General features: G+C 32.9%; 2 protein-coding genes across 11 annotated transcripts; both read left to right on the top strand.

Moving 5' to 3' along the window:
- The first annotated feature begins 4,774 nt into the window (after positions 1-4,774).
- On the top strand, positions 4,775-14,101 carry ARP4A (actin-related proteins 4A). 2 transcript variants are annotated; one of them, XM_039020429.2, is made up of 21 exons: positions 4,775-5,118; positions 5,224-5,315; positions 6,215-6,391; positions 6,484-6,557; positions 8,224-8,304; positions 8,388-8,448; positions 8,586-8,635; positions 9,244-9,298; positions 9,433-9,510; positions 9,608-9,661; positions 9,820-9,873; positions 9,952-10,012; positions 10,309-10,360; positions 10,643-10,709; positions 11,154-11,216; positions 12,114-12,176; positions 12,545-12,607; positions 12,710-12,774; positions 13,322-13,390; positions 13,538-13,622; positions 13,733-14,101. In XM_039020429.2, exons 1-20 carry the CDS (start codon positions 5,106-5,108, stop codon positions 13,581-13,583), a joined length of 1,338 nt encoding a protein of 445 aa, XP_038876357.1. In that variant the 5' UTR covers positions 4,775-5,105; the 3' UTR covers positions 13,584-13,622; positions 13,733-14,101. The 2 variants fall into 2 exon arrangements, with proteins under 2 accessions (XP_038876357.1, XP_090166754.1); XM_090310628.1 differs by lacking the exon at positions 12,114-12,176 and having other exon boundaries at positions 4,798-5,118.
- Positions 14,102-15,261: 1,160 nt separating this feature from the next.
- On the top strand, positions 15,262-21,123 carry LOC120070357 (DNAse I-like superfamily protein). 9 transcript variants are annotated; one of them, XR_005479859.2, is made up of 13 exons: positions 15,262-15,612; positions 16,671-16,834; positions 16,930-16,995; positions 17,467-17,519; positions 17,622-17,703; positions 18,295-18,381; positions 18,784-18,876; positions 18,974-19,006; positions 19,112-19,224; positions 19,914-20,025; positions 20,120-20,236; positions 20,339-20,423; positions 20,693-21,123. XR_005479859.2 is itself a non-coding variant. In XM_039022296.2 (13 exons), the coding sequence occupies exons 1-13, from the start codon at positions 15,378-15,380 to the stop codon at positions 20,768-20,770; spliced, it is 1,242 nt and encodes a 413-aa protein (XP_038878224.1). In that variant the 5' UTR covers positions 15,262-15,377; the 3' UTR covers positions 20,771-21,123. The 9 variants fall into 9 exon arrangements, 8 of the variants coding, with proteins under 8 accessions (XP_038878224.1, XP_090166750.1, XP_038878222.1 ...); XM_039022296.2 differs by having other exon boundaries at positions 19,914-19,980; positions 20,151-20,236; XM_090310624.1 differs by having other exon boundaries at positions 19,914-19,980; positions 20,151-20,236; positions 20,339-20,433.
- Positions 21,124-23,669: the final 2,546 nt, after the last annotated feature.

Here is a 23,669-nt window from a genome sequence, read left to right as displayed (position 1 = left end):
TACAAAAGCTTAAACACGCAATTAGGAGAGTTTAAATATTATTAACTAGTAAAATAAGTCCAAGGGTTTACATCGACAATCATCTCCAACTACAAACTCCAACGAAAATCACCTTCAACGATCAACTTCGATGACCACCTTCGAGGAGCAACTACGACGACCAACTTCGGGCTTCGACAACCTCCAACAACGAAGAACTCCAACAACCAACTCCGGTACCACCTTCATGCGACCAACTTTGTGCTCCGACAACCACCTTTGATTTAAACTCCGAGAAAAAAAATAACTTCGACGATCACCTTCGTGTTACCAACTTTAGGTTTCGAAAATCACCTCCAACGACAATTTCCAACGACCAACTCTAATACCATTTTCATACGACCAACTTCAGACTCCGACAACCACCTCCGACTACAAACTCTAGCGAAAATCATCTTCGATTTTGATAACTGTTTCCGGCTATTATATGATTGATGACTGTTAAAATATGTTGTAGGTGTTGGGTTTTATGCCCAAAACTCGTAGATAGTAAATGTTATTAATTGACAGTCATTAATAAAGAGTCATATATGTTAATTCAATAAATATTATTGTTTGTGTTGTTTGTCTACTTTTGTCTTAATAACTCTAAATCCGATAAACTAACATCCATGGCTGCTTTATGAGTCTTGAACTATATATGGAGACATACAAAGATCAATGTTCAAGATACAACTTGAAGGGTCTATAGTATAAGGATAAGGTTGGATACCTTGTCCTAGTAATACTATGGATACGACTCACTTTGTATTTGATCCAAATGCAATGACCCAACACGTTTGTGTAGTTGACAAGTGGAGGTATCCTATGCAATGAGTTTATATAAGACTGGACCACGAAATAGTAACCACTAGATGTAACACCATTAACTATTTAGGTTCCTATAGGATGACCTAGGCAACTTAGTCTTAATTTTGAGTATATTATGAACTTCTGTTCACGAGGGATTTTCCTTTGATTGTATGGGTGAGGGTGGCCAGTTCGCTGACCCAATATGCCTACCATTTTGGGGGTAAGATTAAATGGGGAGCTGGAAACATAATAATACAAGATATAATTCACTCATTCTCATTTTTAAAGTAAATAGATGAGTGTTCCCTTAAATGGTGTCTCCGGGACTTGAACAAAGGGCCCTACCTTCTCATTCGCCCGAAAGGGTTTCTGTTTATTGGTTGGATCATAAACAAGTTGTTCATTAGAGGAGCACTGACACTTAAAGAGTCAAAGGTAACCCAAGAGTAAAATGGTAATTTGACCCAGTTTGAGTTACGAACACTCGTGAAAGACTAACTTGCTGTTATTGGTCTATTTTCATGAACACAAAAATATGTTTGTAGTGAGAATAGTGCAGTTGTAAGTTTTTAGTAGAGTGTACCTAGAGTTAACAAATATTGATTAACTTGGTTAATGAATTTAGCCAATTAATCTCATATCGTTGGAGCTTCTGTTCTACCGGTTCACCAGGTCCCCTTGTTAGCTCACTAGAGAATATTTAAGATGGGTGATTTGAATTGTTCAAATTAATTTAAGGAAACCATATATTAATGTGATTAATATATAATTGATTCTGGATATGATCTATAATTCAAATTAAATTAGAAAGTAATATTTGAATAAGATTCAATCAATTAATTTAAGAGAACTAGATTCACAAAGAATTAAAATAAAGAGGTATTGTCGTATACATACGATGTTTATGATAATTATATATATATAATTGGATTTCATATACAAATAGTTATTTAATTAATGTGCAAATTAAATTAAATTAGTATTAATTAATTGATTGATTATAGAAAAGGGAAATAAGAAAATGATTAGAAAAAGAGCTTGACTCTTCTCTATATAAAGACCTCTCTTCTAAGCCATAAAGAGAATCCTCTCTATTCTCCAAAACATTTTTCTCCTCTCACTCTCCCAATAGTTGGATACCACCCATCCCTCTATTGAAATCCTGTAGAATAACGAGGTTACTCGTGGTAGTGTTTGAGATTGTTCAAGAAATCGTTTTTGATCAAGATCGTTGGAGGAGCCGTTCGTTAGAACTTAAGAAGGATTGTTCATGAAACTTGGAAATCTATAAAGGTACGAATGGTTCTAATCTTTTTCCCTGAAGCATGCTATATTACATGTTTATATTATGTTTTAGTAATAGTAATTTTTCTACATTAATTGCAATATCCATACATAGAAATAAATTAGTAAATATATTTTTATTTAATTAAATTCAAAAGGAATGTTAAGAACATTTGGAAAAGTATGTAACATATAATTAAAAAAAACTATAAAATGGAGATTTTTTCCTGAAATATTTTATAAAAATAATTAGTGAAAACTGAATATCTGTTTCCTGATGATCCTCCAAATTTGGAGGAATTGAAAGTGAAATTGTTGAAGAAATGTGGTGATATTCAATTGGCTACTAAGATAATAAGAAAGATTCAATTAAAAAAAATATCATGATGGAGTAAAAATATAGAACAACAACACAAAGAAGAAAAAAAAAATGAAGATGATGATGAGTTTATGGAGAAAAATTAGAAATGAAAACTTTTGATTTCTCTTTGGTTTCTCATTTTATTGAACCATAATTCTATAAGAAATGTAGTGGATTAATTGTTGTTCAATACCAAAAAAAAAAAAAAAAAACGAAAGAAAGAAAGAAAGTTTTTTTAAAATTAAAAGAAAAAATTGTAACCCATTATTATATCCAAACATAGATGTCAGAATTATTGAATATAATAATTTCAAAACAAACATAGAAATGATAAAAACAAATTATTTAGAGTTATAAAAACTGCACCATATACCTTAGACATAAGAATTCAACTTTGCACTTCAAATATAGAAGAACTCAAACCAAATAACTCTACACATATGAACTCTAGAGATATATGAATTGCATAGACATGTAAACTCCATAGGGGGCATTCGAGGCAAAGACTATCCTAAGATTACACCTCAAACAACCCTTAAAGAGATAAAATTGAATTACACGTCTTTTTTTTTTTTTAAAAAAAAATATGTCTAATTCTTAGGGGGCGTTTGAGACAAAGACTATCATAAGATTATAATAACCTAAATACTATTTTGCTGTTCCCAATTAGTTACTGTTAACACTATTTCAAAAATCTATTTGCTACATTGTTTACTATTTTACATTCACCATCTTTTATTTTTTTACTACTATGTTTACTATTTCATTCTCAAATTTAAATAGTTTACACCTCAAACACATACTATATAACACTAAAATAATCTACCATTCAAACAAACTATTATAATCCAACTATTTTTTTGTCTTTTTATTTTATTTCCTTTCTTCAGTTTTTGCTTCTTCTTTTTCTCTTCTTTTTAAAATTTTTCTTTCCTTTATTTGAATTTTCTTCTTCTTCTTTTTTTTTTTTCACAAGAATTATGAGACTGAGTTTCGTACCCAATACTTGACAGTACTCAATTCATAAGTGACTTAACACCAATAAGCCAATTATCAAGTTTGATTATTATAACAAATAATAAATATAAATAGTAAATGAAAGTCTATCGGTGATAGTCACTAATATTTTCTATCATTGATAGCTTAATCTTTGATTATATTTTTATAGTTAATAGCCACTTATAAAAATCTATCCTTGATAGCCAACTTAGTGAATTTAATTAATAAAGTTGAATCTCGAACTAAAATGTAATAGAAATGCCTAGAAGTTATCACGAATAGCATATTCATCAGTGATAGAAGCTATCATCGAAAAGAAAAGGGACTCATAAATGTTTGGGAAGGACAAGAAAGGGGCAAAAAGGTGTTCAGTGGCTATGATTAATAGAAACTACTACCGATAGCATGTTACCAGTGATATAAGATAATACTAATAGCATGTCATTGATGATAGAAGCTATCTAATAACACGTTATCGGTTATAAAAGCTACCCAATAGCACATTATCGGTAATAGAAGCTACCACTGATAGCATGTTATCGATGGTAGAGAACTATCACTGATAGCATGATATCAGTGAGATCATTGATAGCATCTTATCAATGATGTTATCGGTGAAAGAAGTTATCACTATATAGTGATGTTAGTGATATCGGGGATATAACTTAGGTGATATCTATATATCGAGTTTCTTTCAAAGGTGATAACCAGCCATAGAATTCTATCATTGATAGCCTTAAGTGTTAATATTTCAAGGTTGATTGTAATTGATGAAAGTCTATCAGTGGTAGCGACTGATAGCTGCCATCAGTGATAGCCACGATAAAAGATTATTAGTCATAGCTACTGTGGTAATCAAAGTTGTTGGTCTTTTTTAAAAGTTGATCACTATTTATAAATCTATCATTGATAGTCACTGATAGCCTTGAGCATTAATATTTCAAGGTTGATTCCAATTGATGAAAGTGAATCAATAATAGCTACTGATAATTGATAGCAAATTAAAAGCTAATATTTGAAGATTGTATTAATTTTTCTCAAATTGAAAGCTATCGCTGATAGCAACTATCATCGATAGCAATTGATAAAAACTATCAGCGATAACAATTGATAAAATCTATTAGCGATATAGTAGCTGATAGCCGCCATCAGTGATAGCTTTTAATTTGAGAAAATTGGGAAGAAACAAGCAAAATGGTGGCTAAGCATGGGTTTTTTAGTTTTTTACTATTTTTCGATCTATATATGTAATTATTTTACCCTTCTACTATATATTCTATTAATTTGAATTTGAATTCTATTTATGCAATTAGAACTAATGTCTACTGAGAAGGGAGAAGGTGAAAAAACTAGTAGTGGGCCGTCGTTGAATTCTGTTGGGCGAAAGATTGGGCCTTCATCGTCCGAAACGGAGAAGGGAGATTCCGACCACTGTACTTCACCGATTGCCCGCTGATCACTTGGCGAATCAATAAACTTCGCGGGTTTGAGGTTCAAATCTCGCTGTTCTGCTTCTATCTAGCACGGAATCGGAAGTCTGTCCTGTATTCCCAAAGCCTAGACTTGGGTTTTAGGGAAAGACTCAAAAACCCTAAATATCACTCTCATTCATCCACTGAATCCTTTAGCCATGTATGGTGGTGGTGAGTGTACCGAATTTCCTGCGCTCTTCAAATATACGCATGGTCCCGCGTTTATCCACGAATTATGTCTGCGTTAATTCCCTTAAATTGTTTGTTTTTCTACAGATGAGGTATCCGCTATAGTTATTGATCTGGGTTCTCACACTTGCAAAGCTGGTTATGCTGGAGAAGATGCTCCCAAGGCTGTTTTCCCCTCTGTAAGCATTCCCTGCATTTGACATGTTCTGTGTATATTCACTACTCACGCTTATTATGGCTACACTCTCGAGGTCTCGATTTTGTCAATTGTTCGAGTGTCCATTGTCGTGTCAGAGTGAGATATATTTGTTGAAGCGCTCAGAACGTTCAGGTTTTTGAGCATTTGGATGTTCTTTTAGGAATTGCTAGCTGCATTGATTTGCCGCGCCCAGTTTATGTGTCGAGTGAAAACGTGAAGTGCTTTACCACTTTCCAGTTTCAATATCTTAGTTCTGGTATTGAAGACGCCATTAACTTTTTTGTAGTAGTTCCTGAAGTCTTGTAGGTTCTGTAAATAAACGTTGAGAGGTCTAGAATTTAGTCCTACGTCTCCAATTTTGGTGATTGAGAGTTTTGATTAAGCAATGCGAAATTTGGTTTCTTATGTGTTGAAAATTTCATCATGTTTTCAGAGTCTTGTGTTAGGATCTTCCTTTGTTTGGGAGGCCTGATAGCAGTGCAATTCTGTTGATGGTGTAACAACGAGGATTTGAAGTTGGTATCTGTTATAATTGTGAATTATTCTATTCCTGGTTGCTGTAATAGTAAAGTTCATGATTTTTTTTTTTTTTTTTTTTGTATTTTTTCCTCCCTACTTTTACTTGACATGAACTGAACTGAACTGAACTTGAGAGGGAATGTTGTAAAATGATTCTATTGGAAAGGAAATGATGTCTGACAAATGGTTCTGGCCTATATAGTGATCATGTGAGAGATGGTGAGCATGGCACCTATATTTCTACATAAACTAGAATATATAATCAGTTTATATGATGCCTGTCGTAGGCTACAATTGCTGCGGTAGTGATGAAAGGCATCAAACAGTATCTGTCTTAGCCCTTTACATTTGTTTGTTAAGGTTGTTGGATGTACTGATGAAATGGATGTTGATGACACTACAAGTACTGAAAAGAACTCTGGATCTGCTGGAGAATCTAAAAGTAATGCTAAAACTCTTGATTCTGATAAAGGCAAGGGAAAACGTAAACTATATGTCGGTTCTCAAGCATTAGGTTTCCGCCGCGATAATATGGAAGTAAGTTTTGTTTTCTGTCGTAGGTGCTTATTTGGAGTTCTCTGGACATATTCTATATTTTCTAAAAAAATATCAATTTTGCTATTTGTTAGGTACTCTCGCCTATAAAGGATGGAGTTGTTGTTGATTGGGATATGGTCGACAGCATATGGGATCATGCTTTCAGGTAATTGACAGAATTGTAGTAATACCCTTTATTTTCAAGTCTTGAAATGCTATGAAGTATATATGTCATTTGTCTTGCTCCTGTGGAATAAATGAATGTCTACTTATCTTGCTCACGTGTTATTCTTTTTTAATCTAGGTTTGTCAGTGTGTTCATTTAATCAAGGCAAAAACTTAGGAATTTGTAAATGAATAGCATTTGTAAATTCTTTTTGAAATAATTTAAAGATATAACAAATATCAGGAATTTGTAAATGGATAGCATCAATGTTATTATTTGCATCATGTCTCACAAAGTATGATTTATTTTGGAAGTCTTGTTATGCTCCTCTTTGTCCATTGCAATTTTGTTTCTTGATGGTTGGAAGAGTTTTTGTGTTATGTTTAGTGATGTAAGTCACATCCGCTAGAGAGTTTTTGGAATTATTATTATTTATTTTTGGTTTGGTGTGTGTGTGTGGCCACTTTTTCATATTTAGATGAAAGGCACTGTGTGAAAATATTATGTTGGGATTGTGAAAATTATGGACGGAAAGTAATATGAAAATTTCAAGAATATGGGTAGGAAGTTTTGGACATTCATTGATCTGGCCAAATTTATTATGGCTTCATAGTGTTCCCTTTCTTAACATGATTGGCAATTGAAATTATTCCCCTTTTGTGATCGACGCTAGCTGGAGAGTCCCTTTGTGGTCTCCCTTTGGTCGAGTGGATTACTCTATCCCTCCATTTTTTGTTTCTTTTCACGTACCTTCTGAAATTCTCAATGAAAAAGTTTCTTGTTTGTAGGAGAGAGGTTTCTCCAACAGAAGGGGGTTGAAAGAAACGAAGGGCTTCCAACCTCTTGCAAGGGTATTAGGATTTTAAATCAGTCAGCGATGAGAGACGTCCTAGTTATCACTTTAAAGATTTCCCAATTGACAACCTCCTTCTCATCGAAGTGGTCCATTGCTACCTTCATCCACGGGCGTGGCCTCATTACTGCCTCTATTAGTAGCCTCACAACTTGGGAAACCTTCCACCAATTCTGTTTTAACCCTTAAATATTTTACTGGGAAGAATTTGAAGCCTCTTCCAGGGAGAGTCATCAATCAACTCCAAGAAACTACTTCACATTTTTACTGGATCTATTATATTCTATTTCCCCTTGCCATTCGTTTAGAAGATTTCCATCACACAATGCCTCTCTAAATGTTTGTTACTTGAAGCTGTTGTAAATCTAAACCTGGGAAATGGGTTGAAGAGAAAATGAGAAGTAATTGTCCTTTCTATACTCAGTTAACTTAGTCCTCTTTCCACTGTAGTTGTTATTGGACCAACAGAAAATTTAGTACACTCAGTCTTACTCATAGATTACTGGAAGGGGCACTCACTCATCCCTCACTGCCTCAAGAAAAACTATGTTAGAGATGAAAGTAGACGCAGGACCTAGATGGAGAAAGAGAGAAGTGAACATAGACAATTGCTCATTCTGACCCTTTACTCATGATTAATCTTGGATTCCTTTGTATTAATCCTTGTTACAAATCCATGGAGAAAACATTTTTTAGATCTAGTGCAAGAAGTTAAAATCTGCTTACTTCAAGAGCCGTTCTTATGAAATGTACAACTTTTAGAATTTACATGGACTTTATAGTAACTTTTATGATTTTTTTGTATCCTTTCAGAGAATGTCTACTTATTGATCCTCAAGAACATCCCATGCTACTTGCGGAACCGTCTTCTAATTCACAACACCAGAGAGAAAGGTAATGTCACTCACGAGCTCCTTTTTCTGTTCCTTTCAGGATTTATACTGAGTTGCATCAATTAATAAAACTTTTTCTGCTAGGACTGCTGAGATTATGTTCGAGAAGTACAAAGTTCCTGCATTGTTTTTGGCAAAAAATGCTGTATGTTTCTCTATTTACTCCATTTTTCTTGATGCTTCCCCTCAGACCGTTCTTTCTTTGTTCCTCTGTTGTCCATGTCCTCATAGATTGATCACTCTCTGATTCTTTAAAGTCATTCAATGAAATTTGGACGCTAGGTTCTCACGTCATTTGCATCAGGTCGTGCCACATCACTTGTTGTTGACAGGTATCAGATGATCCTATACTAGATATACTTATTCCTTTTCTGATTTGGCCACTGCATATTGTTTTCTTGAAGCTTGGAGGGCCAAGGCAGAGTATTATTAGTTGCTTGCATAAAGAGGACTTCAGTGATCTGATTTCTTCAGAATTTTATTAATATCATTAAAATTACCGAATTCATGGTGTTTTTACATGTTGTACTTAATCCATTTTTTTTGTTATTTTATTCTTAGTACTTGAGTTTCTTATGTCAATTCAATTATTTGCTGTACATTTTTATATATCTCCCCTCAAGAACTTAGAAAGAATTAGTTCAGTGTATAGTCAAGTTATCTGTCATAATCAATTTGATTCTGGAATTTGTTTTTAAAACAAACAGTTAAAGAACCATTTGTTTTTTTTTTAACAATATATCATATATATTCAGTTTTCAAGGTAATTGAAACAAATGGCACATTCAAAACTTCGTAATAGAAATTAAGTCGATTTGTAATTTGATATCCAAAAACATTGAGTATGAGTTCTTCTATATGATAACGTTAGTGTGGGAAAGTTTTCTGGCTGCAAGTGACTTTTTTGAGCAATTGGGTTTTAAATGATTGATACATGCAGTGGTGGTGGATCAACAACTGTTGCCCCGGTACATGATGGCTATGTTCTACAAAAGGTAATTTGAAGTGGATAAAATGACTTGCATAATCTTGGTTAAATTTTATTATTTATTTATGTGTCTTATGCTCTAGCTATGAAAATATGGAATAATCAAAGGATTAATGTTTCAGATTTATGTTTTTATGTCAGGCTGTTGTATCTTCCCCTGTCGGTGGAGAATTTCTTACTGATTGTTTGTTAAAAAGTTTGGAGAGCAAAGGTATCAAGGTACTGTTGACAGTAACTCTGATTCTATATCCCTATTTTGTTTTACATGGCAATTCTTTTTGTAACTGCTGAAATGTACCTTCCATTTTGCTCGCAGATAATGCCAAGATACTCCTTCAAGAGAAAGGAAATACGACCAGGAGAATTTCAGGTATTACCTTTGAACTATGCATGTTATAAAATGATAGAGATCTTTAGATTATGGCGCTTCTAGTTGTAGTATATCGCAGGTAGTATACTCCAGTTTATTATTTACTATTTCAAATTGTTGGTATTATCTCTTTGACATTTCATTTGTCTCTGTTGTAGACAGTGGAGCTTGATTTTCCAAATACAACTGAAAGTTACAAACTATACTCACAGGTATTTTATTGATCATAAATAATCCCGTTTATCATGCATGCTAGCTCAATTTTTGAGTCGAATACTCTATGATGACAGAGGGTTATTGCTAGTGATATTAAGGAATGCGTATGCCGAGCACCAGATACTCCTTATGATGGTTTGCCCTTCCTAACTATCTTTAGTTACTAGAATTTATTGTCTTGGTCCATTAATTTATCTTTGACGTGAAGCATGAGCATCTCATGTCTTTCTTATTGTTCTTTATCTTACTTTTAAGCTTTCATATATTGTTAGTCTTCTTTCACTTTAAAGCAGTATTCTAGTTTAATCTTCTGAGCATGAGAGGATATGTTATATTAAGTTTCAGCTTACCATTCTTGCATCATAATTATTTCATAGGCTTCTGAATGTTGTGTGCTAATTGGTGTGAGTATTATGTTTATATTTATGCAGAAAGTGCGTATTCAAATATCCCAATGACTCCATATGAACTTCCTGATGGCCAGTAAGTCTTTTTTCTTTCATTTCTTTTTTTTCTTTTTTTCTTTTTTAAAAGAAACAGAACTTTTCATGGGCTAGTAAGTCATTTGTTAGAGTTTTGGATTATTATATTTTCAAGCATAGATTGATGCTTTATTATCTTAACTTGTGTTTTCCCCTTTTCCTGCATTGCGAACTTTTGTTTCTTAGCTATCAACTTCTCCTAGTGTCAGTATATTTTTTTTCTTTTTGTTCTTCAAATCATCATTTTTACATTTACTTTTGTTCTCCTTCATGCTTGAAACAGGACAATTGAAATTGGGGCTGATAGATTCAAGATTCCTGATGTTCTGTTTAACCCTTCGTTAGTACAGGTGAGTGACTTAATTCTATATCTTGATCAGGATGGAATGTTGGTTTAATGTAGAATGTAGGCCATCCTGCACACACGTTTTTTATGAGCTTAGAGCAACAAATTTTCCGAAACATCATTTAGTATATTGTGTGACCACAAAACTTATTATTATTGTGTGCAGAAATTGAGAAATATTGATCGATTGGTGTAAGCTAATTAATGACGATTCTATATGACCCTATATGATGCTCTTTATTATTACTCTATTTTATTTGATTTGTCTCATCTCATAATTTTCTATGCATGTTGAATAGGTGTATAGCTTATAAACTATCTGACTTACATTATCTGAACCAAGGCCTTTTTTGAGTCATCAGTCATCTTGATCCTTAGATTAATGAATAGCTGTGTAATATTTTTGGTTCTCTTGCTCTCTCACCCTCTCTCATGTTATTATTACTAGACTATACCTGGGATGGAGAGTTTCACTGAGACAGCTCGCTCGGTTCAGGGATTGCCACATATGGTATATTTGTGTTTTTACTACCATAATCCATTTTTTGATAGCCACCTTTATATTTTTGGTCCTCCTATTTCAATTTCTAGAACATCAATTATGTCCTACCACAAGTACAAATTGAGTCGAGTCATGTTTTTTACTTATGGTTGTATATTTGCATAGGTTGGTTTAATTTTAGACTTAATCCAATAATTGAATTGTGGTGGCTGGTTTGCTATATTTATGAACCAGGCATTATTGAAAAGTAAAGACTAGTTTAATTAAATTGATCAGTTTGGTTTTCTTGATTCTGAGTTTATTGGGTGGGTTTTCCATCGCCTATTTTGAGTCTAAATTTCTAATAAGCAACCAAATTTTAAGGGATCTGAACCAGATATTTGGTAACATTATTATTTTTTCTTTCCCTGACAAGGCGTTTGGAATTTTGTTTCTTTATAAAAGCAACCAAAATCTCAACTACAATAGAATTTCCAACATTCTCAACAACATAACGTACTTGTGCTAATTGAGGCTATTTTAAATAAAAGAAATAAATAAGAATAAATGTTATTGGTTTGATTCTTTATAAGCCATAAACCAAACTAAATCTAGAATTCTTAATTCTCACCATCACACTTCTGGAAATTGAAGAACCAAATATAGCGTAAAAGTTGGATCAAACCAGTTCCATTGGTTTGGTTCTTCAGTTTTCCTGGTTTTATTCTCACGTCTACACTTGTACGTGTACTTCCATGATCTCACTTTATTTGATAATTATTTCCACGTTCTTAATCCTTTCATTTTTCTTTGGTTCTGCTCATTTTTGTTATGGTTTTTTTTTTCTTTATCCTAATTAAGTAAAATAATGCATCTTTAGTCAAGAAGACAATTCTAATTTCTAACTACGTTTTTTTAACTGTGCAGGTAATTGAAAGTATAAATAAATGTGATGTGGATATTCGCAGAGAACTGTTTAGCAGTATACTGGTATAGTTTGGTGCTCTAGTTTTATTTCTCTCTCTCTTTTTATTATTATTATTTTTAATTTCATTTCTTGAGACATCTAATTGTCGAAAATGCTACACGTTTTTTAGTTTCTCTTTTTGTTTGTTTTCTATATAAAATGACCAGAAAAGTATAAAATCAGATCATCTCACTTGGTATGGCTTATGCATTAGAAACATGTCAAATGTGGCAAACGGGACTGCTCATTTTCGGCAGCCTTCCTCTAACGTTTCAACTTTTTTTTTTTTTTTTTTTTTTTTTTTTTGCATATTTGTTATCATAATTAGTGTTTTTATTGGAAACATTTGCTCTTCCTCTTGAAACTTGATTTCTTTTTCTACCTCATCCAGCTTGCTGGTGGAACGGCATCAATGCAACAGCTCAAAGAACGTCTTGAGAAAGATTTGTTAGAGGTATATCAATTAATGAGTAGAAATTCCCATGTGCTTGAATGGCAAGGAGAGGGGCATAGATTTGGTACAAAATCACTGACCAAGTTTTTCCCGAATTTGTAGGAGTCTCCTCAAGCTGCTAGGGTTAAAGTATTGGCGAGTGGAAATGCAACTGAAAGAAGATTCAGGTATGATCATTCCACCGGAATAGTAGTCAACCTTTTGTGTATGCTGCGTCTTTGATTTCCTGTGCCATACCTATGATGATTGAACATAATAGTTGTAACAACTCTTCAAGGAAAAATTGTGCAAAATATGATAATAACAATTGGAGTTTTCCAGCTTTTACAATCGGTATGCCACGGGTGAAGGCTAGTTAGTATGTAGGCCTGTAACTTTTTCCTTTTCAGATATCTGTGGAAGGCAGTCAAATGCTGACTTCCTCATCTAAGGCATCGATGTGCAATTTGTATATACCTGCGCACTTGGAATATTCTTCATATTCTATTTACAACGCTAACTGTTTACCTGTCTACCTGTCCATTGGGGCAGCTACAGGGTAAAATATTCTATGCATAATGTTTTTTATGTCCTCGGTTGGGTATATTTGAAACTACTCTTATGCTTTTCTATATGTGCGGTTGGCACCATGATACTTGTGTCCCATAATATTCTTCATATTTTACTTTCCTGCTATGTTATTTGTCTGAGTTCTGGTGAAAAAATTTAATGCAGTGTCTGGATAGGAGGAAGTATATTGGCCTCTCTTGGTTCTTTTCAGCAAATGTGGTTCTCGAAATCTGAGTAAGGCTCAAATTTTTGCCTCGGGCCCTTGGAAATTTATTAAAAAAAAATTGCATAAATTCACATTCACTTTGAAGTAGTTAAAAAAAAGGTATTAAACTTGTGCCTGTTATCATAATAGTCACTTCAATTATGTGCAATTAACAGGTACGAAGAACATGGAGCTTCCTATATTCAAAGAAAATGCCCGTAGATGGTAGACATCGTTCTTTGAAATGATAAATTATGAAAGGTTGATTTTCTGTTCCATGGAAGAATGATGATTGAGCTGTTTAGTTCAAAGTTTCAAACTAGCATGTGTTTCATTATATCCAATATCCGTACGTTTCTTTATGCTTCCAGGTTGTTGGACGCTCGTTCTGGATGTAAGCTTCGTCCCCAGGATAACAGATTGTTAAATTCTAGTTTCCGTAGGCAACTCTAGAAATTACTGTGCAACCCCAGTTGCATGTGTTCTGTTTAGCTGCTTTTAGCATCTGCAATGCAGGATAAAACTCCATCGGTTCCCTGTTATACTAGTAGTTAGGTTTAAATTTACTGCCATCTTTTACATTATATGTGAATGTGCTGCCCCCATTAGTTTGCTGTTTAATTTGTATATTTAAACTTCTGACCATTAAGGCAGCCACTAGATGGTAGTGCAACATTGTCTTCAACTATGTGACACAAGCCATTCACCTTAGAAAATGGTAAAAATGATGTTGCGAAGAACTGCTGCATTACATTTTGCATTTGGGTGTCGAGTGAGTGAGAATGTGAATGGCAAGAATTATTTGATATTATGTTGCGTGGTGGGTTATCTTTATCCCTCCATTTCTTAATATTTCATTATATCAATTGAAGATGTTTGCTCTAAAAAAATGTAAACTTGAGTTACATCGATATGGATCGACTAAGGGGTTATGTTATTTCCTTCATGAGATACAACTTTAATGGGGTGTGAGCTCTTTAAAAATTGATTGCTGGCAAATTTAATATCTAACAAGTAAACCACGTTTGTGTTAATTATTTTAGGTAATCTAACGTTGGCCAAAGGTCAATTTTTTAGCATGTCTTATTGCCTTTCGTACAGGATAATGGTCTATTTTTTTTAAAGTATAACTATGAGGCAGGGAATTGAACATTCGACCTCTAGATATGGAGGTTATGCCAATACAATTGAGTTGAGCAATATTTTATTTAATAGAATTATAGTTTTTTTATAAATGTTAACATTTTTGCTACTTTTATCAACTTTCTTAACCTAAATCATATTGCACTCAACTGTGAAGGTTAAAACTGATCATGCGAAATTTGAATCCTCCTCTGTTGTACTAAATAGCAAGGGGCTAAACACAATTGAAAAAAAAAAAAAGGAAGATAATATGTTATGTTTTAATTTTTTTTTAGAGTTTTATAATTATCTTCAGCTTTTGTTGGTACAACTTTATAATTGTAAACAAGATTTTAATTTTAGTACTTGCAAATAAAGAATCTGCTAGCCTTGTAGTAATTTGATGCAGGTGGAATAATCATTCAGCAAGTGTTTGGGAAAGCGAATCATCAAAGTTTGAAAATTGTCATGAGCATAATTCAATAAGTTAGAGGTTTAAATCTCTTATTTCACACATTCTTAAATTAAAAAAAAAATAGTTGAGTTGTGCATAAATTAACTAATTTAAATTTTAAAAAATTATTAAAAATATTTTAATAGATCATATTTTATTATAAACAATACTTGAATGTGTCAAGAGTTAAACTCTTATTTTGTATCTATTTAATGCAAATTTATAAGCTGTCACATGATAAAATATCTTTGAAAAGATTATTATTTAATATATATTTTTCGATTGAATAGGATATATAGAGATTAGTGTACATTGAATTGAAAGGAAATATTGGAGCATTGACTTATATGAGGGAGCTAATTGCAAAAAGATAACTGCTACAACCATAATAAAGAGTTATCCATCCAAATATTCCGTTGTTGTGGCTGTGGCGCGCATCCATGGCCACTGCCTTCTTCAGCTGCGGCCCGTTCTTGCACCACCACTCTTATTTCTGCAAATCCTTCTTTTGCTGCTCCAACGATGCCGATGCTTCATCTACGTGGTCATTACCGAAATCAACTAGTAGCTCTTACACCCGTCGATGGTACAACCCCTCCAGCCGAATACAATTGAACGAAGGTGTTCAAATTCTGCGCCACTGGATTGAGGCGGATCAACCTTCCGCTTCTGAAGGTACAGCAATTCAAACTATCGAAATTCTTAAAACACGATTCTATTTGGTATTTCGCAAGTTGCGCGGGATTGACAGTCGAGTAACACCGACTAAGTTTCTTTCTTATTACTTTGAATGTTTCATTCCTGGAATAACTTTTTAGCTTCCTGAACGGGAATTGATCACTATCTCCATGTTTATCATATGAGTACGATCTTACTGGCGCTCTCGCATCCTCTTCATGCGTTTCAATGAACTCATTACCTTTATTCTGTTTCCAGTGATTGTATAAGTTATGTTAGTGAAGTAACAACCAGCATTACAGTTATACTAATCGCTGGTATTAACATAAAAAATTATTGAAAACACAAAAGGTAGATTTTGGGATGTCACATGCTATAGAATTAGCATATCTTACTGCTTGAGTGATATAGGTGGAGTTCTCAGGTTTTCGTTTCAAAGAGAGTTATTATTTGGGATAATGGGTTCAGAGTTCAGACGGAGAGAACAATTGTTTTCAGGGGTGGCATTACAAATGTGGACACTTTATTTCAAGTTCATTTTGTAGGTTTTCCATGCTCCCAATTATGAAAACTTTTATTTTCAAGTTGATAAGAATTGCGTTATGCTTGTCAAATGTGGAGATTTCAGGGATCTATTCTTATCGGCTAGAATCTCCTTTTATTTTGTATAACTACAGTCTTTTGTAATTTCTTCTTGATAAACATAGTCCAAAAATAAGCACATTATTAATGTGCGCTTAGAGTAATATCAGAAGAAAAGTTTGTCAAGTAGAAATGAAAAGATTTAGAAGGATTGAGGGAGGAGGTTCTGAGGGACTGAACTGTAGTAACCTGAAATAAGTATAGAGGTCATCCTTTGTGAATAATGCAATATAGATTCTGGAAATTCAATATGGTAATTAATGAACAAAATACGGTAGAACCACAAATAGGCTATAGCTTTTCATGGAACTGGCACCTGATCAATTGTATTACGGAATGCTATTTATATGAAAAGAGATTGTATTTCAAATGTTGCATGCAAACAATTTGTTTAATGAAATTTGATGTTCCAGAAAAATTTAGAGTGGTATCATACAACATACTGGCGGAAAGGAATGCATGGAAACACAGAGGTTTATATCCCAACGTTCCTTCACCATACCTGAAATGGAACCATCGTAAGAGAGTTATATGCGAGGAACTTCTTATCTGGAACCCCGATATAATCTGCTTGCAGGTGAACTTGTTCTTCTTTCTGTCTCTCTATTTGGCTCTTACAGATTACTGTAACGAAAGCTAAAAAGTGGTACTTTGTTTGTCAAATGCCGGTAGGAAGTGGACAAGTATTTTGATGTTTCAGAAATCATGGAGAAAGCAGGTTACGTTGGGTCATACACGGTTAGTGTTCATTTTTTAATTTGATGGGTTCCATCCACTAGAATGATTAGGTGAGGAAATAATGTGTTATCCACATCATTAATGTTTACACTTTGCTTCATCTTGTGAACTTGTAACTTACAAAACTCTACGTGTACATCAAATATTTACTTAAACGTTGGATTTAATCAGCCAAAATAGGGAGAAAAAACATTCAGCCAAGAGTTTTTTTCCTCTTAATTTGTAATTCTGAAGTTTACAACTATGGCATTTGACTTGCGGACCTTTCATATTTGATTGAGTTAATCAGTTAATCCTTTCCATCTTCCAGAAAATTTGACTTAATTCAAGTAATTTTAACTTCCAATACAGTTGATTTACTTAGTGGATCATCATCTAGTAGTCTGTTCAATTATTTATTTTTTACAATTAGTGGGTCCATACTTTTGCAACTTATTGTATATGATGCCGAAGAATAATTTGAAATGGCAGAGACGCACCGGTGATGCTATTGATGGATGTGCTATATTCTGGAAAGCTGACAAGTGAGGATATGGCTTTTATGATATATATAATATGCAACATCTTTAGTATACTACTTTATAGGCTTATGTAAATGATTTAACATCCATTATTCACTCGGTAAGGTTTCGACTGATAGATGAAGAGAGCATCAAATTCAAGATGTTCAATCTTCGCGACAATGTTGCTCAACTTTCTGTGCTAGAGGTAGACATTTATTATTATCATCTAACCATATACATGAGTTGTCGTAATGATGTCATTGGTGATGATTCTGAAGTTATCCTCAAGTATCGGTTTGTCATGAAATATTATTGATTAAAAGAAAATTTAATTCTAATAGTTTATTTGGGTTACACCTTAAAACCAATTGACAAGGAAGAGTAACTCATGTATATTTTAAAGTTTGTGAGGTTCTTCCATCTCTCCAATGTGGGATCTTCAACAGTTGAAGTAGCATGCATTCCAGTTTTTTTATAATATTCACCTAAAAATTTGAGATCAGCTTCCAAACATAACTTTTCTCTCTGCAGGCAGATGTCCAAAGCTAAATCAAGAAAATCACTGATTGAGTTTTCATAATGATGTCATTTGTGATGATTTTGATGTTATGAACTATTATTTATTAAAGAAACTTTAATTCATTTGGTTTTCTTTATCTACGGCTCTAGATTTTATCAGAAAGCTCGTTAATGAAACCCGAGGTAGCATGTTTTCCAGTTTTCTTATGCCTGACATTTTCAAATTAAAAATTTTGTAAGACCAACTTCCAAACATAACATTTCTATATGCAGGCAGATGTCCAAAGCTAAATCAAGAAGATTACTGATTGGTAACATCCATGTGCTTTACAACCCAAGCAGGGGGGACGTCAAATTAGGTCAAGTAAGTCCCTAACAAAACAAAAACTATATCTACATTTCTTAAATGTGAATATTCATTCAATTTTTTCTAGACATATTAAATACATCCGTTCAAGGCTTCAAGCTAAGATCATTCGTTCTAGTGTATCCATACTTTGTTTTTGTGATTCCAAATTGTATGTAGTCTTTATTTCCGAAGAAAAAGGGAACGAAAACTATCACATGGAACTTGGAATATATGAAGGACAAACCTCAATAAAACAGAGAAGTTCGCGTATTAGTAGAAGTTATGAAAATGAATTTTGCTTGATGGTTTTTTGCTTGTTCGTCAATATTGAATCACATCAAGTTTTTAGATGTTCTTTGATGATGGATAGCAAATGAAAGTTTATCTTATTCTTCTTGTTTTGAAACTAAATTGCAGATTCGTTATCTGCTGTCAAGGGCAGAGATTCTTTCTGAGAAATGGAGCAATCTTCCTTTTGTTCTTGCTGGTGATTTCAATAGTACTCCTGAGGTTTCATACCGAAATTTTATTTATAGTTAGGTATCATTCAGTTTCCCAAATTTTGATCTGTAACACCAAGGTTTAACCCTTTACTGCTTGTTGACAGAGTGCAATATACAAGTTCTTATCATCATCCGAGGTGCACCTTTTAGTCCGTGATTACTTATAAGATTAATGTATTACGTCCAGAAATTATATGATTTAGTGTTGGATCCAGTAGTTTGATTAAGCATGTTATTCACAGCTAAATTTCATGTCCTATGACCGAGGAGAATTATCTGGCCAATCGGGATGTCATCCTGCTGAAGTTCTGGGTGTAAAAAAGAAATCGTGCAGACCTTTTTTCTCCTTGGAAAGGTACATAATATTCAGAACAATATATTTGATTTATATGGCTTCATTCTCACATTTTTAATTACCTTCTGGTATACAACTGTCAGCAGAGAAGATTAAAGGGTATGAAATAGAAATTTGGAAACAAGAGATTCAATGAAACCAAATTTGTATTTCATGTTTTCAGATATATGTTTGATAGTAGATTTAGAATTTAAATTTCAATTTAAACAATTTTTCTAAATGTGTTTGATAATATATTTATAAACCATAAAACTAATTATAGTTATTCACTAAATATTAGGTTAAATATAAACTATTATCGATTAATTTATGAACTTGTTTTATATTAAAAAAATTGTATAATTTAACAAAAATAATTGAGTTTATAAGATGAAATACTATTTTTGTTAATCATTTTTTAATATAATTCTGCTTTTTAAAATATCAAATTCAAAATGTAGATACACTGAAAATACAAAAATATTGTTTTCATAATTTGCACCATTTTGAATCACAGAATTAAAAAAATATTTTTCAAAAATAGAATTCAGACTATCTATCAAATACATATTCGCTGAACTCGATAAATCTGAAATCATAAAACAGAATCTGAGTTATCTACTAAACAGGCCATAGGTTTATATACTAATATTTTTTTAGTTTCACTTGAGTCTATTTAGTTAACTTGTATGGTTTGGCTTCCATTTTAGTCAAACAAAAGGATTCTGGACTGAAGAAGAGGTGAAAGTTGCTACAGGCAGTGCTGACTGCCAAGTGGTGAGAAATCCCTTTATGCTAACCAGCTCCTATGCTACACTCAAAGTATGAAATCCTGTCGGAACCTCTTGATACAATATTTTATTTGTTATGACTTGGTTGTTTAATTCAGTTTTCTTGCCTCAAATATTGAAACTAGGATCTCCTTTTTAAACTCATATGTCAATCAGGGTTCTAGTACAACACGGGGACCCACAGGTGAACCATTGGCTACTTCATACCACTCCAAGTTTCTTGGAACTGTGGATTATATTTGGTAAGCCGCTGTGCTTAGTAGTTGAAAAATTTTTAGTAGTAGTTTTAACTTGTAATGTTACTGCTGTTGTTCATGTCATAGTCCTTGTTGCCTTTTATTTAGGTGTTCTGATGGTCTTATTCCTACGAGGGTTGTTGATACTGTTCCCATTGATATTCTTCTGAAAACAGGCGGCCTTCCATGCGAGGTAGTTAAAGGTTAATAGTCCTATTTGTGGCGATTTTAACTTTATGTTTTCTGTTTTAAAAAATTATCAAGTATGTTTATTGGCACTTTATATATTTTTTCCTTTTACATGCTTGAAAATATCTTTCGAAAACAACATGTTAAAAACAAAATGGTAATGGAACAAGTCTTAATTATTTGCTTTTTTGACATGGCCACGTTTATGTTTGACCTTTCTACACATTACCAGTCTTCATAGCAATCTAACAAAATTTGATCCTCCTTTTACAGAAGGTGGGCAGCGATCATTTACCGTTAGTTTCTGAAATTGCCTTCACGAGAACATCAGAAGAAAGCAATAGCCAATAACTACATCTATAAGTGATGATTTCAGACTTTCAGCAAAATAGCTATCAAAGTAAGCACAATAATTGGCGGACTGCCTTAAAACATATATGAACTTTGCTTGAATGAAACTAAAAGTGGACTCCAGGTTTCTTTTATTTGCATTTAGATAGAGAATTTGAAATACATACTGGTATTCTTTGTAAACTATAGGTGAATCAGATATAGATCATAATATTCAAAGCTTCAGTTGGATACTTGGTTTTGTACTTATGTTGTATTGATATTTTCTATCTGTTCAGTAGAAAAAAGTGGGTTGTGGATTTGAACTTCCGACCTTAAGAAAATCATGAAAATCATGAGTACGTGTCAACAAATGCTGAGTTCTTTTTGACATATTTGCCCATTTACTTATTTCTTCTAGTCTATATTTAAGTTACTTTTCTACCAATCATAACTAGTTTGACCACTTAACTTTGGACCTATCAATTTTCAAATTCAAACTAGTTGTTGCTTTAAAATGGCGAAGCTGGATTCTTTTCCCTTTGAGTGCCAAGTTTAGCCTTTAGATCATTTTCGTTTTTAAAGATTTGGGGACAAGGTGTCGTACATTTAAATGATCTTTTGACTTAGGGTTTTCTTTATATATAGCTTAGGATATATTGAACTGTTATACAGTAAGATGCTTCAACAAAAGTAATCAGTAGTGTAATGTATTTTGTGTTAATTTATTTTAATTTTTTTGGTTCAAACAATAATAATGTGGGTTTTTTTAGAAATAATTAAGTACAATTGAATTTTGAATATAATAAGGGAGAGACTTAAAAGGTTTGATGTTTAATTTCGCAGTATGAATTGATAAAATGAGGAATTGAAAAGAGTTTTTGTTGGTTGAAAAGGAGAGAGAAATGAAGAGGTGAGAAATTGATGAAGAGAGAAAAATTTGGTCAATTTCTGTTTGTTTCTAGAACACACTTGCCCCAAAATTTTTGGGATGCCAGTAAACAAAAATATTCTTTCTTTTTTTGGTTAACTTTTTCAATTTGGAGCCCCTAAATTTTGGGGCTCTGGGATGACACAACCCACACATGCTAAAGGTCACACCTGATGCCTGTTCTTAATATTAGAAGAAAAGTTAGTTTAAAAGTAGTTTAGAGGAATTAGATGCAGTATCCAAATAAGTATAGAGGTTACCTTTTGCCCTTCTGAAAATCTGGTATGTAAGAATCTAAAGAAACACAAAGAAAATAAGTGAGAACCTCTCACTACGGATTGCACCGAATATGTCCTTTCACACTATCTGTCGATGCACACATCCACAATGTCTACGATGTCTTCAATATTCGTGTGGGCATACACAATAATAGGGCACTCTAGGAGGGTTTGCATTCTCCGGCATTCGTGGTAGTGGTTCTTATCTTTGCTAGAATAACATCTCCAATTGACTTCTTCGACAGTACTACTTCTTGAATCTCAACTCCAATAAAGTACTCCTCCGACAATGCTTATTGATCTTGACTCTCAACTTTAGGTAAATTCTCCGGTGGTACTTCTACTTATTGACTCTTTCCAGTCATTTTCCCTTTCTGGCAAAAATCATCTTTTTCTTGGAAGGTAAGAAAATGAGTACATGCCAATTATCACTACTAAGTTGTATTCTTTTTGGCATATTTCTTTATTCTTTTTAGTCTATATTTACATTACTTATTTCCAAATCATAACTCGTTTGGCCACTTAACTTTGGACAACTCAATTCGAATTCAAATTAGATGTTGCTTTAATACGTCGAAGTTTGATTCTTCTCCATTTGAGTGGCAAACTATATAATGGTGATATATTTATTTAGAATAGGTCATTCTAATTTGGTGGTTTTATAGGGATAAATAATCCCAATTGAATTTCGAAGATAAAAAAGAAAATTAAAAGGTTTGATGTTTAATTTAGTCCTAAGAAAGGAATTAGAAGAGTTTTTCTTGATTGAAGAGGAGAGAAATGAAGAGGTGAGAAATTGATGAAAAAAAAAGTTTGGTCAACCTCAACTTTTCCACAAGCACGCATGTCGACCATCCAAGGATTTCTTTTGGTTAAGCAACCTTTTAATTTTGGAGCTCCTAAGTTTTGGGTTCCATGATTGGTCGCAACCCATGTGTGCCTACCTCTCATTTTTGTTTGTTTTCTTCCAATTTCTTTTTAATGATTTTCATTTTTTTAAATAAAACTTTCTATTCTTAATCAAATTTTAAAACATCAAGGCAAGTCTAAAACTATTTTTTTTTTCTTTTAGTTTTCGTTTGTTTTAATTGACATGCTTCTCTTTATTTGGACAACGTAGGTTTTTTTAAAAAAAGAAAAAAAATTGTAATTGAATTAAATTTATCATAATTAACTAAAATAACATGAACTGACATTAAACTTTTTATTTTTTTTAATATATAACATATGTAAATCTTATATTAAGATGATGTTTACCAATCTATAATGAAAATGGATGTAATCGTAATAAGATTCCATTGATAGATCAACCGTAATGAGCTACAATTGCAAACATAATTGGATTGTATTTTATCACATTTTACTTAAAATTATGAATCTGTCACATTTATTATTACTGTTATTGTTGCATTTTAGGGTCAAATGACAATGATAACAATAATGGTAACAATAAATGTGACATATTCGTAATTCTCATACTGTAGCAGTAACAATAACGGTAGCAGTAACGATATTGACATTATTTCAAAATGCAACAATATGGGTATAGGACACAAATAAACAAAGTCAAACTTAATCAAATTTGGCCTACTTTTTAGATTAGCATTCATTTATTATGTTTTTCCAAGTGGAAATGTGGTCTAAGTTCAATTTCCACCTTGAACATTGAAGAATAAAATAAATAAATAAATAAATAAACCAAAATCAGGCG

Source organism: Benincasa hispida, chromosome 2 (genome assembly GCF_027475165.1).
Source record: "Benincasa hispida cultivar pf3 chromosome 2, pf3_genome.v1.1, whole genome shotgun sequence".
NCBI classification, from domain to species: Eukaryota; Viridiplantae; Streptophyta; class Magnoliopsida; order Cucurbitales; family Cucurbitaceae; genus Benincasa; species Benincasa hispida.
Note: the sequence above shows the minus strand (reverse complement) of the source record. Positions and strands in the feature narration are given on the sequence as shown.

Excerpts from the sequence above, each read along its gene's own strand:
- ARP4A (XM_039020429.2), top strand. Across the intron at positions 10,361-10,642 it reads TATGAACTTCCTGATGGCCA|GACAATTGAAATTGGGGCTG; the intron begins GTAAGTCTTTTT and ends TGCTTGAAACAG. Across the intron at positions 10,710-11,153 it reads TTAACCCTTCGTTAGTACAG|ACTATACCTGGGATGGAGAG; the intron begins GTGAGTGACTTA and ends TATTATTACTAG.
- LOC120070357 (XM_039022294.2), top strand. The coding sequence starts at position 15,378 with ATGGCCACTGCCTTCTTCAGCTGCGGCCCGTTCTTGCACCACCACTCT. Across the intron at positions 18,382-18,783 it reads GGGACGTCAAATTAGGTCAA|ATTCGTTATCTGCTGTCAAG; the intron begins GTAAGTCCCTAA and ends ACTAAATTGCAG. Across the intron at positions 18,877-18,973 it reads ATTTCAATAGTACTCCTGAG|AGTGCAATATACAAGTTCTT; the intron begins GTTTCATACCGA and ends GCTTGTTGACAG.